This window comes from Anopheles marshallii, chromosome 3 (genome assembly GCF_943734725.1).
Source record: "Anopheles marshallii chromosome 3, idAnoMarsDA_429_01, whole genome shotgun sequence".
Lineage (NCBI taxonomy): Eukaryota > Metazoa > Arthropoda > Insecta > Diptera > Culicidae > Anopheles > Anopheles marshallii.
Genome location: NC_071327.1, coordinates 1,555,331 through 1,572,092, shown reverse-complemented (window position 1 = coordinate 1,572,092; position 16,762 = coordinate 1,555,331). Strand labels below are relative to the sequence as shown.

Sequence of the window (16,762 nt, the reverse complement as noted above, 5' to 3'; positions counted from 1 at the left end):
AAATTCTCGCGCTCCACTTTTACAGCCTGAAGAGAAAAGTGAATCCAATCAAGTAAAACGAACAAACGACAAAAAATCATACAGATTCAAATGGCCAAACGGTCCCACCACTGGGGGAAATAAAAAAAAAACATACTTCCAACAAGATGAATGGAAGATTAAAGGCTGGTGGAACTCTCTAAACGATGGCACACATCGATTTGCGTGCGTGAGAATCACGTGTCGCACGCGTCCACAGTTGGCACTGCAGAGGATCTCGTGTGAACCGCTGTTTTTCCCCTTGTTCTCGTGTAGAACGTGCCCGTGAACAGAAAATAAAAGGTCCGAATAAAAATTCATTTTCGGTTTGGAAACCGGCAACCCAATGGGAATGGAACGATCGAAGCCTTTTCCGATGGTCGTTTCGAACGGCGAGACGCAAAGTGGAAATCGCAATAACCGTATCAATTTCGGCAAACGGTCCATTTGCGTTCGGCCTCTGAAGTACGTCGGGCAGGTCGGGCGCTTTCGCACAAAGAGTCGCAAAGGGTGTGCGAAAGTTGAGCGTGAAGTACGTCATGAATTGCCAAAGTTTGAAGGACGCTATCCGAGGTGCTGGAGTGGCAGAACAAAGCAGCAGTTTTGCTATTGTGTGTGCAATATTTAATATTGTTGAATTACAAGAAAAGGATCTCATCCATTTTCTTTATAGGATAAAAAGAGAGAGATGGAGGGAGAGGGAGAAGAGTTAATTATTTTGGCGGTTGGATGAAAAAGTTTTCCCCAACAATACCTTGCGACAGCTTAACCGTGGTGAAATTAGTAACGAGAAGCGTAAAATAATGTTCAACTGACTTACGCACTGCATATTGTCAGGCGCAAAAAGTTCACTCGCTTTTTTTCTAGTGCGATACGATATAAAGGTAAAAACGATATAAAAATATGCCTAAAAACAAAAATGAATCTGTCTATCAATATATCAATCGCAGACAGAATGTTCGTTTTCTAGCCGTGAAGTTCTCACTGGTATGGAAATGGAGCACAGTAGCACCTCCAGTTCTGTGGCAACCGTATTCGCGTCGTCCCATGTAGCCTTCAAATGTCAAATCACTCAAGCTTGTTCGCGTTGAGACGTGGCGGAACATCGCGCCTCGCTTCGTTCGTTGGATCCACCAATTACACAGCCTCATCCACATCCACAGATAAGACAAGGATGCTTGGATGTAAGGACACACGATGCGTGGATCTCACTGGGACGGAATCGTATCGGAAGACGCACATCTTTCGGGGTGATAGGGTCGTGGGGCCTTTTTTGTTCTTGTTCCGTGTCATACCCGCATACACTGGCCTTTAATTGAATTTCTAATCAGGTGATTTATTGTTTTGTTTACTAATGTGAACATGTTCCTATTCGGCGGGTTTTTTTTATATGCTGTGAGCAACACTGAGTCTGAGTTTTCGTTTTCTGTTGCCCCTTTCTTGTCCTTATTAGGTTGATGGGGGCTTGTGGGTGTTTGTGGAAATAAATTCTTTACTTGAGAGAGAGAGAGAAAGAGAGAGAGAGAGAGTGAAGAACACTTATTTACCTCCCAACCTTCCGACATTACGCACCACAGTGCTGGGTGGGATGTGTTGTTATTGAGGTTTTTCTTTTAGCTTTTGGCCATGGCTTCCACATGGAAAACCTCTCCCAATTCAGCTGCCAACCGTTTACGGTTTTATTGCACCCTCCATTTTCCGTTCGCACTAAGCCATTGCTTTTGTAGTTTCTTGATAAGCAATGAGCATAACGAAAAAGGGAAAAGTTTCGGTGGAACTTTTTTTGTGTTGCTTCCCAAAATAAAAAGCTTTGATTGTACCGCACACCAATAACAAGGAAACAGTACTTCTTCTTCTCGGGAGAAGGAGAATTCGGAGTAAAACGAAGCACCCAAATCGGCAACCACTTGTCTGTTTCATGTCGTTTTTTTGCAACGGGTGAGCTTCTTTTCTTTTGGCTTCCCTTTCCATGCTATTCCCGGTTGTGGAAGATGGATAAATTGTGTGTTTTGGAGTAGAAGCACCAAAAAGCAGTGGATTAAGATTTCCCTTTCGGTACAAAGGAGGAGCCTGTTAGGCTGTTGTAAGAATTTTTTGCTGTTGTTTTGGGTTTGCCTCGGAGACCATCCTCATTCCCTTGAGAAAGTCTCGGGTTGAGTTTGGCCCCGAGACGGAAGTTAACCGTTTTGTGATCGGTTCAGGCTGTGGCGAGTGGCATCAATTCGTGCTCCATTGCACAGCGCGTTTTTCCACGGTGGGTGGAACGTTTCTAATCCAGAAAAGAATAAGAAATGATTTTATTTTTCAATCGTTTCATCCCGGTCCGTTAGGTTTTATTCACACCATCCATTAAATACTTCCCCAGATTCGTATCGATTTTTCTTTGCCTCGGGATGGTTTCGTTACATTATTGGTAGTTTTCGTTTGTTTCGAGACGCGGCACACTTTATTGTTCAATTTTTCCATCTTACTATTGCGCGGATCTGGGCTTAGGTGTTGGGTGATGTTAATTTGCGTTGCATGGTGTAGAAAGCTTCCGTAAAGGGGGTCTCCGATCGGTTTTCCGTTTCATATGCATACACACTTAACACGTTCGCATAACTCGAGCGACGTGATGCAATCACGATGGAATCGCAATCGCAGCGAGTGGAATTAATCCACCGGGACGCGTAAGACGTTTGAAGGTGCCAGCACAAAACAGGCCCATCGATGGAAGACACCAAAGGCACACATAATGGTCCACTGCACACGTCACGTTTCCGTTTACTTGAAGCCGTTCATTTTATGAGCCATCGCTGCCGGCGGATGGGTGGGTGGTCCTCATTTCATATTTAATGCATTTTTATTGCGATTGCCTTCAAACGCAAACCGATGCTAGTTTCTTGCGTCGTCGTAAAATTCCATAACTGTCTACAGGTTTGCTTCTGGCTCCCAGTGCGTTCTACCGACAGAGAGCGGGTTTGGTTAATGTGTACCTGTTGGGGGATTGTATCTGAATTTTAGATTTCCAAAAAGCGTGTAGCATATGTGTGTGTGTGTGGGCGAAAATTCCTTCGGATGGGTTTTGTGGTTTTATCGAATCACTTTACTTGCTGTGTGAGGGAAAGTATTCATAAGCGCTATTGCGGCACTATCGAACAACATTCGGTCATAAAGATTCGGGTGTAAATTTGTTAATATTCATCAAAGATTGCTGCAGGGAAAAGATGCTAATAGGCTGACAATGTCACGGAGATTGCATACTTGTAGGAGGAATTTCGATGTATGAAATGGCGTGCGATCACAATCATGGAATATTAACACCATGGATAACATGGCCCATAAGCACTTTCAATTATCGGGACGGTTTTGGAGCCTTTTCTGTCCTTGTAGACTGTTTGACATGAGAGTAAACATTACTCTAAGCTTATTCCTTTCGATTCCGCAAACAGACGGTGTTATATAAAAGGTAAGCATTGTTTGCATACATTTAGGCGTTTTTCAAAATGTCTCAATCAAATTTCCATGTTTTGCATTCATTTGGGCGGTTCTTATAGATTGTAAACAAACTTTATAACTTTTCGCATTATTCTAACGAAAATTGCAAAGGTATTGCTATACTCCCAATGCGTTGACTCACATGACCACCATTACTACAACAGTGCAGTCGGGCACTCGTATTCGACACCTTTTAGGCACGCCCGAGACAGATAAACGCTTCCAGAGAAAACGAAATCGTCCATTACGAAAGCCATGTTGAAAGCTTTTGTGGGTAGAACGGTTTGCTGGATCGCTTCCCGTGGGATTACTACCATGTGTGTGTGTGTGGTGTTCCCTTTTTACGAATTAATATATGAATGCAATGCATACGTGATACTGCATTTAAAACGTTTCGCCCGCAGTTTACTTCGATAGCACTTCCCTAGAGTCCGTATGCGATACGAGTGGACAGCAGACTCGTAACGTCCCTTTCTGCAGAACGCTGGATGTAATTATATATCCCATTCGTATGCGGTGATGGTGGTTGCATTTAAAAACTTGCTTCTTTATACTATACTTATTGCTACCGAATGTGGGTTTGCATGGGCAAAAAACGGACGCAAACAGCAAATGGCAATGGCTTCAATTCAATTGCAACTTTACTCCGTCAAGCCGTACACACGCATTCCCATTCCTCGCACGAAAGTTCTTGTTGGGGCATGAAGGTGTGTGTGTGTGTGTGTGTGTTTTGCATGCAACAGTTAATCAGAAAATTCCATTCCCAGCTCACTATAGCAGTTTTGCACTATTTGCCGCGGAGAAACATGAACGCCAGAATCAAATTGAATTTTGCCTCGCCGACAGAGCGCACGAACACGCTGCAAGACGGACGGTGTTTGGCACTTGTTGTTGCTTTCGCGCTCTAGCTGTGCTTTTTTAAAGAGGCGAAAAGGCTGAGCATTGATGCAAATATTTGATGCACTCCACTTGAGCAGTGACGTGCTTTTATGAGACTTAGAATTGTGCATCGCTTACATTGCACTTTGGATTTTGTGGGCAGAGGCCTTATTATTATGTTAAACTATTTTCTACTAGTAGCGACTAGTGTGTTTAACATCGCTGGCGCATCATATGCATACCATACCGCACTAGAGTTTTGTGCAATAGAAAATTTAATTAAATTCCTACAATATCATACTGCAAAACAGAACTCACAGCTGAGACAAACGGTGCAGTTCGCACAGGAAGACTTCGTCAATGCCACTCCAAAACGAAAAAGGACCCCAAACTCCAAACCGAGCATCCCGTCGTGGGAAAACGGTTTTGCAAAAAGCATAAATTTTCAAACCCGATCCATCCGTTCGAAGGTTGACATGGTAATGGATGCTCGCGAAACCGGCTCGTCATTCCACACGAAAGGCCACCGGATGACTTCACCCGACGCTTTGGACCCGTTCTATTTTATTTTATTTGACTCAACGGAGGGAATCCTTTCGCGCACGACTCAATGGCAACATTGGGAGAAACTTCCCATGGTAACAGTATGATTCACATGCTACATGATTGGATTGGAATCTTCCTCATCCCCGCGAAACACGATACGAACATCGTTGCTGGGCGAAACTAACTTTATGATGAGGCTCGTTCCACAGTTGGCCCGTGTTGGGCATGGGAAGAAATACAAATTTGACAACATTCGGGGTGTTATTTTTTCTCTAACACGCTTCACGTAGGGTACGGGGGTAGAAAACCAAGGGCCACACAGGAATGGAGACCACCGGGATGGTCTCTTTTGGTAAACTTTACTTTTATGCAGGCAGAAGGCACACGCTATCTGGTCGGGCAAGGCAAACAATCGGCCGGGAATGGAATGTTGGGAAGAAAATGATATTTTACACAATTTTGCTATCGGCGGGCAGAAGGCAAAAACCTGTCAGAGTCAGAGAGTTTGCCAGAAATAGCTGTCCTTGTTGAGAAATATCTGGTTCGAGGGGGAGGATTTGCCGGTAAACACCCTCATCGTGCACAAACTTGAGCGGTTCAAAATTATGTAAATTGGCCACGCGTGAGAAATGGGTCGCGTTTTTATATACGAGAGCCATTCTTTCCCCCCGGTGGGTTACAATCAATCTGGGAAGGATTTGGTGTGGCAAGAGAGAGAGGGAGAGTGGGGAAAGAAAACTGTCCTAGATGGATAATGTAAGAACACGGGAAAAGACGTTTTTTTGTAATTGTTCAAAAGTTCAGCAAGTTTATGTCTCATTTTGAACACAAACGATTGGATTTGTCAATGCAATTTAATGCCTAAGGGAATTCCTTTAAACAAATTCCGTGCGGTCGTTTAAATCCTAGTGTCAAATACGAACATATTGGAAAAATGAAGTTTGCTCTATGGTTTGATAATTTTGTTTTCATTAATGGCATTACCCAAAGTCATTAAGCATTAATGCAAAGCCATGGGCAAAAAAGTTTCACCCAGTCAACGAACCAACACTTTGTAACGTGGTTTAAGTGACAAAATTTAAATTTACATCCATTTATTTCCTCGTCCTGCTATTCCATTTTCCTTCCCCATTCTGGCCAACCATAAAGTACAAGCATACCAAAGAAAAAAAAATTCTTACCGATGATGAGCGATGCTGCACGGTGATAAAATCCAAAAACTCTTCTAAACACTGAACAAACACCTGCGCTGCCGAAACCAACGCTGGTACACCGCAGAACACCGTGGATTATCGGTGGCAGGCGCCGGAAATATCCCTAGGGGATGATTCGTTTTTTCTTCTTCTATCTTCCTCTCTGACACTAACGCTACACACTCCCGTCCCGGATAAGACTCGGTTCCACCTTTGAAGAAGTGATGACGCTGACAATTAAGCGCCAATTAACGATTCACTACGAGGCAAAACGGAAATGCGGCACCGCTCCAGTAGGGAAAGGGAACCGAATTATGACCACAAACCCACCACAAACAACGGATATTACGTGCGTGTGCAAGTGTGTGCGAGTTTTTTGGCGCGCAGAAATATTCGCGTACCAGTGCTGGAACGATCCCGGGAGCGGAAATGGTGTTTGCCCAGTATTTTTTACTACCGAACCGACCCGACACAAGAACGGATGTTAACTGATGAGGTTAACAGCATGCTGTTTCTCTGCATGCGTAAACGTAACAGTAGCGGGTGTACGTGTGCGTGTGATGACGTTTGAAGACGACCGAAATGTGAAGGCACGCTCGGGTCTGCTTCGGATGTGGATAGCGGGTGATGCTAAAATGATCCTGGAAAAATAAAGAAAAATATTTAATTTGTTCCTAACGTATAGAAAACGAACAAAGTATATATACAAAGCACTTTGTTTGTTAGAAAAAATATTTAAAATATTATTTATTTCGTGAGCCACCAGGCGTCCGCTTCAAAACCGTCGTCTGCCATAACTCGGCGCATACTGTGTCGTGCTTTTTAAAGTACTTTTGTACCCATGTCACCAACACCAACACAATCACTGTAACTGCGATGCGATGTGACGTTTATGCTTCCTTCAAAGTAGTGTGCGTGAATGTTCTGTTTGGTGTTGTTTTCTCTTTTTAGCCGCACCAGTCGCGACGTACGCGTTTGGCGGTAACTTTGTTTGGATGGCCGTACGAAATTTAGCCATCGTAGCTTTGGCGTGATGTCAGGCTATGCTTGCAAATGGAAATTTTCACACACAACCTCAAGTTTTGTCGGGAATGGTCCAGACCGGAAATGCGTTGGATATGAATACAATAGATAATGTACGGCGACGTATGAAAAGTTTGCAAATGAAAACGGGAAATTTAAGTTCCTTTCTGCAAATAACAATACGTAGTTTATTGTTGTGAATGGAGAACTTATGTAGAAATTGCCATGTTCTACACAAAATAAGATGAATCTTCTTCTATAGTACGGATGGCTGGTTTAGTTCTAAACATAAAAATTCCAGAAATTTTCTTTGTGCGTACTGGAATGAAAAAAAAAATGTAAAAGGACGACCATAGAACTATAAAATACTCATCTAATCTGTACTAAAAAGTGATATTTATTACCCAACCTTCTGCTCTTCCCGTTTGATAGAATATTTTTACTACTGGTCCGTTTTATCCTTCATAATAAAACCATATGACTGGGTTTATATAAATACACTTATAAAAATTTAATACAGGAGCAGAGCCCAGTACCACACACTCATACATCTGCTGAGCTTGTGCCTGCTTGTTATTTTTATTATTATTCCTGATTTCCCACTTCCAAACAGACCAACGATCGGCAGTCACTAATGCAAACTTGGTTGGCTTCATTAGTGCGGATAATTGAAATCGATCTGTACGGAAAGGGGCTTTCATTGAGATTTTCATATCTCTTTACCCACCATGGGATTTGTACCGTTACAGTGTTTACTGCTCGTCCCAAATTACCAAAACTGGGCCATCAGCAGAGTGTGGTGTGAGTGTTGTCCACAGAAAAAATGGAGTAAAACAAATTTTAAAGCAAATTTTGTGCAACGAACGGAGCAAAAAAAGATTATTAAATTGGGTGTGTGTTGCGCTATGTTTTAATTATCGGCATGTAAAATTGGCAGACTCTAATGGAGGCGCCTAGCCTTTCGTGTTGTCTCATGGAGACGCCTGGCCGTTCGTGTTAAACCCTTGTCACGTTCAGACGAATGAATGCGGGCTCAGCCGCATAACAGTTTCGGTGACGCCAAATTAACCATACAACAGAGCAGACTTCACAAAGTGTTTGTTAATTAAATTAGTTGTAAATATTAACCGTTCAGCATTATTCCAATATTTGGCAGACATTGATTATTTGGAACACACTTATTGGCACGGTAAAACAATGACGAATTGCGTGTCTTCATCCAATCAAATTATTGAACGAATACGAATACGAATCATTAACTGTAACTTGTCAAAGTCACATGAACGTTACGAGCATAAATTATTGACGGACCCTTCATTCCCCGTAATGTTTCATCTGGGTAGAGGATTTTCCATCGTTCATCAACTGAAGGAACCTCTAATCGTTGTTTTACGTTCCATTGTAGCCTATCGTCTATTGGGATTTACAGTTATGTGCCATTGATAATACAAAGAAAATATCTCGAATTTGAAGAAAATGACACGTTTTGAACTCCTTTCCAACATGCTTTACGTAAAAACGGTTCTCACGGGTGTAATTCCCTTTCGGCTTTTTCGATCATCCCTCAAACTAGAAGTCAGCAGTGTACTGTTGTGTTATTGCTTTCTCGTGGCAATTGTTGGACCGACGGTTCGATTCGGTATTTATGTGTCCGTTTTTATAAAGGCCTACAAGGGTATCAGTGTAATATATTCGTACGCTGTATTTATGGCAATCGGAGACGTCTTGGTTTTCATTGTACCACCATGCTACCTTCTCTCGCAACGAACTATCGTTAAACGATTGTACGAAATGCTTAAGAAACTTTACCACAGTCCATTACTCGCGGATGATTTCCCGCTCAAATCGTGGTTCCGGAAGTGTTTCCTCTTCAATCTGACTTATGAATGTGTGAGCGGTGTGAACATCCTATGCAACGTTGTCTTGCCGGGAAGGACGATTAATCAAGATTATCTGGTCATGCTGCCATGGACGGCACTTAGCTTACTAACCAAATCGACCGTGCTGTTGGTCATGTATGGTGCTGTGCAAATCGTGATAATGTTTACAGTAATGTTTCAAAAGCTTCTCTTAATCCCAGAAAGTTCTTCGGGCCCAGTACAACAAGAAATTATCAGACGATTACATCTGGGCAAGGGTGGGTACATGCAGTTCCACGAACAGTTGTGGAAAGCGTCGGAAACCATGAACGTGCTTTTCGGTGTACCTTTGCTAGCTTACCTTGCGGGGGCTTTTGTTCATGCCACGTCCATTTACTATGTTGTGTGTTACAAGATGCTGGTTGATTGGAAATCTTTCCCACCAAGCTTACTTTTCCTGGGTGGACTAGAGTTTATCTGGACTAATTTTGACCTAATGTATTTAATGAAAATCATTGGCATGTGCGGTCAAATTCTGAGAGAAGTAAGTCTTCAAATGAACTCTGAAAGTAGAATATATTATTTAAAAAAAATATTTAATATTTATTTAAAGATCGTGCATCGACCATTGCACGTTACTTAACTCTAACTTAAAATAAAACAAAAACTGTAATCAACAATACTTTGCGAGCTTGGGAAGGAAATCAATTACAGTTAAATTATTAATTGTATCAGAAAAATTGGCGACGCCAAAACAATAAATAAGTAAACGTACGTGTCCGTGTTACTCAAATAGCGTGTCACGAAACGACTTAGACAGAGTACGTTTTCTAGGCAGTTAAAGTACATCATTAGGATCGTTTTTTTCAACCGTTCCTAATGCTGATACCAGTACATTGGGAAATGTTGGTTAGTGCTGAAGGTTTTTAAACATCATGGCAAGTATTTACTGGTATACTACACTTCATTAAAATGATGGGTTCTTGTGGTTTGTCAAATGGTTACACCTGAGAGAGAGAGAAAAAGAGTTCGTATTACGTAGCGCATGCAATATGCACAACATAAACATTATCGGTGAAGATTGTTGTTTTTCTAATCCAATCCAAAGCCTATCCTTGTCTGCACTCACCGTTTTCATTGCCTTTCTTATCTAAACATTACGGAGTTTTGTGGTCACAAGGGACTGTTTCGATAACAATTTCAATAATTCAAATGAAGCGCAATCCGCAATTATAAAAGGCACTCGCTCCAACTATTGCTCCACAATCTGTAACAGAACATAAGACCCATTGCTCCAAAAGTAATGAACGATAAAGTGGTGAACTTTTTGTTAATGCTAAGCACGGTATTTGCTATCACGTTTGGCTATCTAAGCATCACCTACGACCGGAAAAGTAAGGAGTTACGTGTGTCGACATTTTTGGTGATTTACAGCATTGTGCTGGCGGTTGGATGTACGGCTACGTACCAGGGCACTCAGTTTCTGATGAGTGACACACAATTTCGGAATGGATTTAAGGAAACCTACGTCAATAAGGTAATCAGCGCAGTGCAGGGCCAAGTGGTGCTGCAAACGTTTCTGTCCGCCGTTCTGAGGCGTTACCAGAAGCGTTACGAAATTGCCCAGTTGATGCGGGAGATGTTCCAGCTGAAGCAGGAACTGTTTAGCGTAGCAGAGCTAGGCTTCCGGTGGATGAAATGGCGCATTTTGCGTAAAATTATCATCAGCCAACTGATCGTGACGAGCTCCTTCGTGCTGGCGTTACTGCAGGTGATCGAGCAGGGTGATGACGACATTAGCAACGAGGTATTCTCGCTGTGCATCTTTTACTATCCGAAGATGAACGTCATCTGCTCCGTATCGCTATACTACGCGGTTATGATGTTTTTGCAAAATCTTTACTTTGCGCTAAACGAACGTCTGAAGCAGGTGGTGCTGGAACACACGAACGGCCCGAACGGTGGAATGCGAGGATATGTACGCACGCAGCATTCGGTGTATATTCGCAGCAAGCTCAACTATCTGGCCGATGCGCGTTACCGCATTGTCGCTTGCTGTACCAAGACTCACGAGCTTTACCAGCAAATGTTACTCTCGTGCAACTTTCTCTGTATGACGTTCATTATCTCACAGGTAAAACAGTGGCGATAGTATTTGGCTATCAGGCGGAAGATAGTTGTGGAACTAATGGGTTTTTCTGTGGTTGTACTATTTTGCAAGCTGTATCACTTTTTCGAGATACTGTACCTACACTATCGAACGCAGAACACTTTGGCGTTTGCTGCACTTGGCCATGAAGCACTCACCTGTCTGTTTTGCTACTTTGAGCTGTACTGTATTGCTGAGGCATGTGAAATGGTCCGAGAGCAGGTCAGTTTCATTGACGATACACAGTTATTACATTAGCTCTAGAGTTCTTAAGCTAGCCGATGCTTGGTGGTTGTTTTAAGACAGAAAACCTAACTATTTTCTTCCTTTTTTCAGTCACGAAAGACGCAAAAACTTTTGCTTCGTTTAAATCTTAGCCCCATGGACCATAAGCTGAAACAGAATGTACTGTGCATCCTCTTACGTAAACGTTTTCTTTCAATAAGTTACTACATTTCTTGTTCTGCTTGCAGATAGAGGTGTTTGTTCTTCAAACCTTGCATCAACCGCTCGAATTTACCGCCTGTCGGATGTTCACGTTGGATTACACGGTGCTGTTTTCGGTATGATTTTCCACCAATTTCCATCGTTATAAATAACTCACTTCACCATAACCGTTTGTTACAGATTGCTGCCTCTGTTACGAATTATCTCATCATTCTGATCCAGTTTGAAATGGCCATTGAGCAGTAGTAGTTGAATGGATGAAAATTGAAAAGTTACCTTAAATAAAATAGAATTAGTTTTATTTCTGTGTATATAACCTACTTCGATCTTCGAACGCTCTTCACACAAACGGTCCGGACCAATACCCCGTTACGCAGGATTGACTATCCAGTTACGGGTAAATAAAGTCTCAGAAAGCCAAAAATGGTAGGCCTAGACCTCGTAAGTTTGTTGTGCCTATAAAGAAGAAGGAGAAACTATTTACATCGAAATTGATCATATTGCATAATCAGTAAAGCAACTCCGTATTTCAGAATCCTAAAAAAAAATAATATTTACCTTCTGTATAAATTACATTAATTTTCTTTTGTTTGTTGATACGCAAAAGGATTACACAAATACTAGTAATATAATATAGATATATATGTGTATATATATTTTTTTTTAATCATAACATTTCTCGCTGTGTCTGTTATGTTTGCTCGAACATTTTTGCTTATTATCATGGACATCGGTCAAAGAGCATTTGAACGTTTTGCGTGGTGTAGTGTGTATGTATCTCTCTGTATGTTTTTAATTTTTCAGTTGATGATCGACAGACAGGCGAAACGAAACTCGATTAAATGCAGTAAACAGGATCTATTCCCGAGACTCTTGCACTACTTGTGGAGAAACGTCCCGCAAGGAGAATATATCGCTCTTGGGTTTGGAGATAAGCGATTAGAGAAATTTAGTATACAAGATGTAGCTTGAAGCCATCTCCAACCTGTTTGCATGTTCCTAAACTTTACCTACTCAATTCCTGTACTGGACATACATACACACTCACACATTTTACCACACGTGCACGTACGTATATGAACACAGATTGTGCATCCTTCGCAAATACATTGGGAGTGTACGCTTCATACGCTTGGGCTTTTTGCTTTGTTTACATAAATGCTACGAATCGAGGTGTGAGACGTGTTTCGTAGACGGTTGAACCATTCAAACACTCTCTCAGCGAAATGAAATACAAAAATAGAGGCTACATATTGTGTTGGAATGCTGGGACCTATTATTGATTGAAACACTTGCAGTCAAGCGCGCCATTAAATAACAATACTTAACGATTTCAACTGAGGCAACGCGATACATCAAATTATTCTCTAAACTGGGGGGTTTGATTGTTTCAAGCATTTCGCGGGTTTTGGCGAACACGGAATCGAACGGATCTAGATTATCCACGTAACACGCTTGTGTATATAAGACGGTTTCAGTTCCGCTTGCTGCCCGTGCATCTCTGACTGTGCCATACGTATCCTTCTCCTTGGTGTAACATTTAAGCACAGCATTAAGGAAAGAAAGGAATTCAAAAGATTTACATTCAAACGGTTGTTCCGAGTGAACACATTCGCCTATCTATGCAAACACTAACGTCACAAAAATCGATGACACCCCGTCTTTGATTATCTGGTTTATCTTATGAACATAGCTTCTCTAGTTAGATCCGAAACGGAGAGAAATGGATGAGAGCGGTTGTGTATGCATCATATTATAATAGTGTTCGTATATCCTAACCTATGACAAAAATCTAACAATATCTTTTGTCCGGCATAGCGCACGATCAACAGAAAAGAAAAACAAATTGTTTTTGTAATAATCTATCATCATTTCAAATCCTCACAAATATATTGCGGAACATGTGGGTAGCACTACTACTATTTGCCCCTCTAGCACATGTACACGGGTTCAGATAATACTTCCGTCGTCGTTAACAATTAGCCTTGGGAAGAAAGATTTAACAGCTGGCTCGAAGCATAGCGAAGATATATCTATGTATTCCGAGCGTAGGACGAAAAGTAACGTACTGTAGTAATAAAAAAAATCCAAACAATATTTCACACGCGGAATGGAATTCAAACTGAATATAATAAACATGTCGCGTAATTTAGTGTGTTCCTTATAATCACAAAATATCTCAAAAATGTACGGTCATGCTTTGTATGCCCAAACGCTCATCTATTCGAGATTTTGCACCACTTTACAGTTCCCCTCATGCGGGTAATAACTCTCCACGAACTATTTCAAATTCAGAAACATATTTACATCGAGCTTAGCTTTCCGTGACGCAATCAAGCAAAATAAACACAGGCACCTAATAAAAGTCTAAGGGAGGAAACAAACGATAGCCTGTTCAACTGTTGCGCGGATGTTTAACTTTGTTAGGGAAAGATATGTGACAAGGGGTAGAAGCATCATTTGTGAAGCCATTAACTAGTGGCATTAGCCAGCCGTGTGTACTACTACTCCATCATTATTCTTTTTTAGTAAATGCGCTCTCTTTCTCTCTTTCTACGTCATTATTTACAAATACATCACTTTTGGTCGATATCTCTTTGCTACCATCACTTGCGAAAACCGTAGCTTTGGTGCACAATGGGCACAAATTTCATCTTAAGGAAACGGACCTCCACATTCATAAGAGAGTGTACAGAGCAGAGAAATGAGGCGTAAGAAATCTTAGGTTCAGAACACCCGAACAGCTGTCCTAACACTATATCCGCTAACAGCAGGGTTCTGTTTTGTCTGAGAGTCGCAGATAACTGGCACTTGAACCAATGCCAACCATCTTGCTGCAGTACGCGAAGGTAGTATCGTTCTACGATATCCTAGCATTGGAATCGACTAAATTAATCGAGAGGCGCAGTTTGTCAGTCGTCGGAACACGGTCATCATCGTCGTCGTCATACAGGATGGGCGGATTCATCGCGTTCGGTTCCTCTCATGCAATGTCACGGGCCACCGGTACGATTGCTTCCCAGTATCGCATTTGCTAGAAAGATAAAAGCGAACAATGGAGAAGATTGTTGATTGAATGTACTTCTAGAAGCACCATCACCACCGCCAATGCACCTACCTGTTGTTGGTGTGCCATTTGGTCCTGCAGATATTTAACAATCGTTGACTTAAAGTCACGGGCACGTGCCAACTCAAAGCGCTCCATTTCCTTCTTGATTTCACTGGAGATGTTATCAAACTCCTTCTGGCACCGTTGCACCTTTCCTTCCCACTGTAAATATACGGAAAAGTGTTTCATTTGCCAATGTTCGCTTCCTTTACTGCTGTGTTCGTACCTCTTCCACTTCTTTCTGGGCAAACTCCAGCTTATCGCGCCGATCTTGTAACTCCAACTTTGCCTTGTTCTCACGCTTCTTCGTTAGCTGAATCTGTGCGTGCTGCCAGTTCTGAAAAACCTTTACTCGTTCGTGAAAAACGTCCTTTATAGCACCGAACAGTCCGATATAGTCCTTGATTGTCTCCGACAGAATGTAAAGGTCCGAGTTTGCCTGCTCGGAGCGCAACAGTTCGACCTTCTCCTCCACGTCCGCTAGCTGCGACAGTGCTTGCGATAGACCCGTATGCTCTTCGCACGTACTCAACAGTGCTGCCGATTTTGCAACACCACCAGTAAGAGCGGCCAGCTCTTTGCGGTGCGATACGAGCGCCTTTATAGCGGAATGTAGCTTCTGCATATGCGCATCAATTGTTTCGACCTCATTGATCTTATCATTAAACCAGGGATCGTTTTCATCCATCTTGTACGTGATCTTGTTGACCGTTTCACCCATCTTGTTGAATAGACGCATGACACCGGCCCCGCTCAGGGCCGCCGTATTAACGGCGCGCGGTAGCTCTTGATCACTTTCGAGGAAATTAACAAAGTCCGTATCCTGGCACAGTATCGGATGCTGCGCGACACGGTTGAGGAAACGTTCGAGTGAGGCACGTCTGTTCTCAATCCACTCCAGGTTCACGCCTGTACCGGGTTCCGATTGTGGCTGACTGCCCATTTTAACCTTGGTCGTGCCGATAATGTTCTTTTCCGGTGCCGGTGGAATAATGCGCCCCATCCGCAGATATTTGCTGACAAGCAAGTCGTGCAATCCGAGAAAATCGCTAAAACGCCGCATCGTGAAGAATTGTCGTTTTTTAAACTTTAAAATGTTCGTCTTCGTGGACACCCTGTTGGGGTTGAGGTTTAAGTGAAAAATAATGCAATCGTTAGCAAAACTCATATTCGTACGATCGGTATTCAGTTCCGTCCATGTGGGACACACATACTTGTACGCTAAATATGATCCCATGCCATCGCCTACTTTCTGCGGGTCAGCAACAACTATTTCGATAAACATATCCCCCGCTTCGTCCGTCGGTACATCCTCCAGCACTGGCGATAAAGGTTCCTGCTGACGAAAGAAGAACAAGACGACAAAGAGTAGATGGATGAGTGACGATCGAGATCGTGAGCACCGAAAGAACATAAAACGCCCATTCAAGCCTTCTTATCGTAACCTATGGGCAGTGCGTTGTTATGCTGGTGAATCACTGTATTCATAGGGGATAGAAAACGATAGGGCCCTTTCTGCAGGGTGGTATCAATGGTGAATCACACACCCTCCCCCACTGAACGCAAGGTGGCGCATAGCTTATCTATTGCCAATTAGGATGCACCGCCCAGAGTAACGTAATTCAATCAAATTTAATTTAATTTAATGGTATTGGTTCGTTCGGTTGGCACACGCATTGCCAGCGGTTAGAAAGCGGATGCCATGCCCGCACTGTACTGCAACTTGCATGTGCGTTGGCAGTTGATAAGAAGTGCAAGAGAATGAAATCAGGTGCACGTACAGCCCGCGAAAGATGCACAAACCTGAATCGCCGATTCGAAGATATCGTTTTCATTCTCATCGTCCGGCGACGTGATATCAACATTGTCGAAGGCTGGCTGGGTGTGTTTTTGCAACTGCTCCGTCTCTCCGTGGTCCACGGTACCGTTGGTGTCCATTTTTTTTATTCCGCTCACGGAGTTGATTCCGGCCGTTTTCTTAACTACTAGCTAATTTTCTTTATCCTCCTTCAATCGTCGGTCACGGCTAGTCTCACAACAATGGCTCACGCCTGGAACAGAT

General features: G+C 42.5%; 1 protein-coding gene and 1 pseudogene across 1 annotated transcript; one reads left to right on the top strand and one right to left on the bottom strand.

Moving 5' to 3' along the window:
• The first annotated feature begins 10,298 nt into the window (after positions 1–10,298).
• Positions 10,299–11,837, top strand: LOC128715205 (uncharacterized; annotated as a pseudogene).
• Positions 11,838–14,467: 2,630 nt separating this feature from the next.
• Positions 14,468–16,638, bottom strand: LOC128712167 (sorting nexin-2). Its single transcript, XM_053807061.1, has 5 exons — positions 16,504–16,638; positions 15,915–16,039; positions 14,927–15,815; positions 14,710–14,862; positions 14,468–14,625 (listed from the first exon to the last, which is right to left on the bottom strand). Exons 1-5 carry the CDS (start codon positions 16,636–16,638, stop codon positions 14,575–14,577), a joined length of 1,353 nt encoding a protein of 450 aa, XP_053663036.1. The 3' UTR covers positions 14,468–14,574.
• Between the last annotated feature and the right edge of the window lie 124 nt (positions 16,639–16,762).

Coding starts and splice junctions, on each gene's coding strand:
- LOC128712167 (XM_053807061.1), bottom strand. CDS start 16,638: ATGGACACCAACGGTACCGTGGACCACGGAGAGACGGAGCAGTTGCAA. Junction 16,040..16,503: donor TCTTCGAATCGGCGATTCAG/GTTTGTGCATCT, acceptor TTCTTTCGTCAG/CAGGAACCTTTATCGCCAGT. Junction 15,816..15,914: donor GGATCATATTTAGCGTACAA/GTATGTGTGTCC, acceptor CAACCCCAACAG/GGTGTCCACGAAGACGAACA.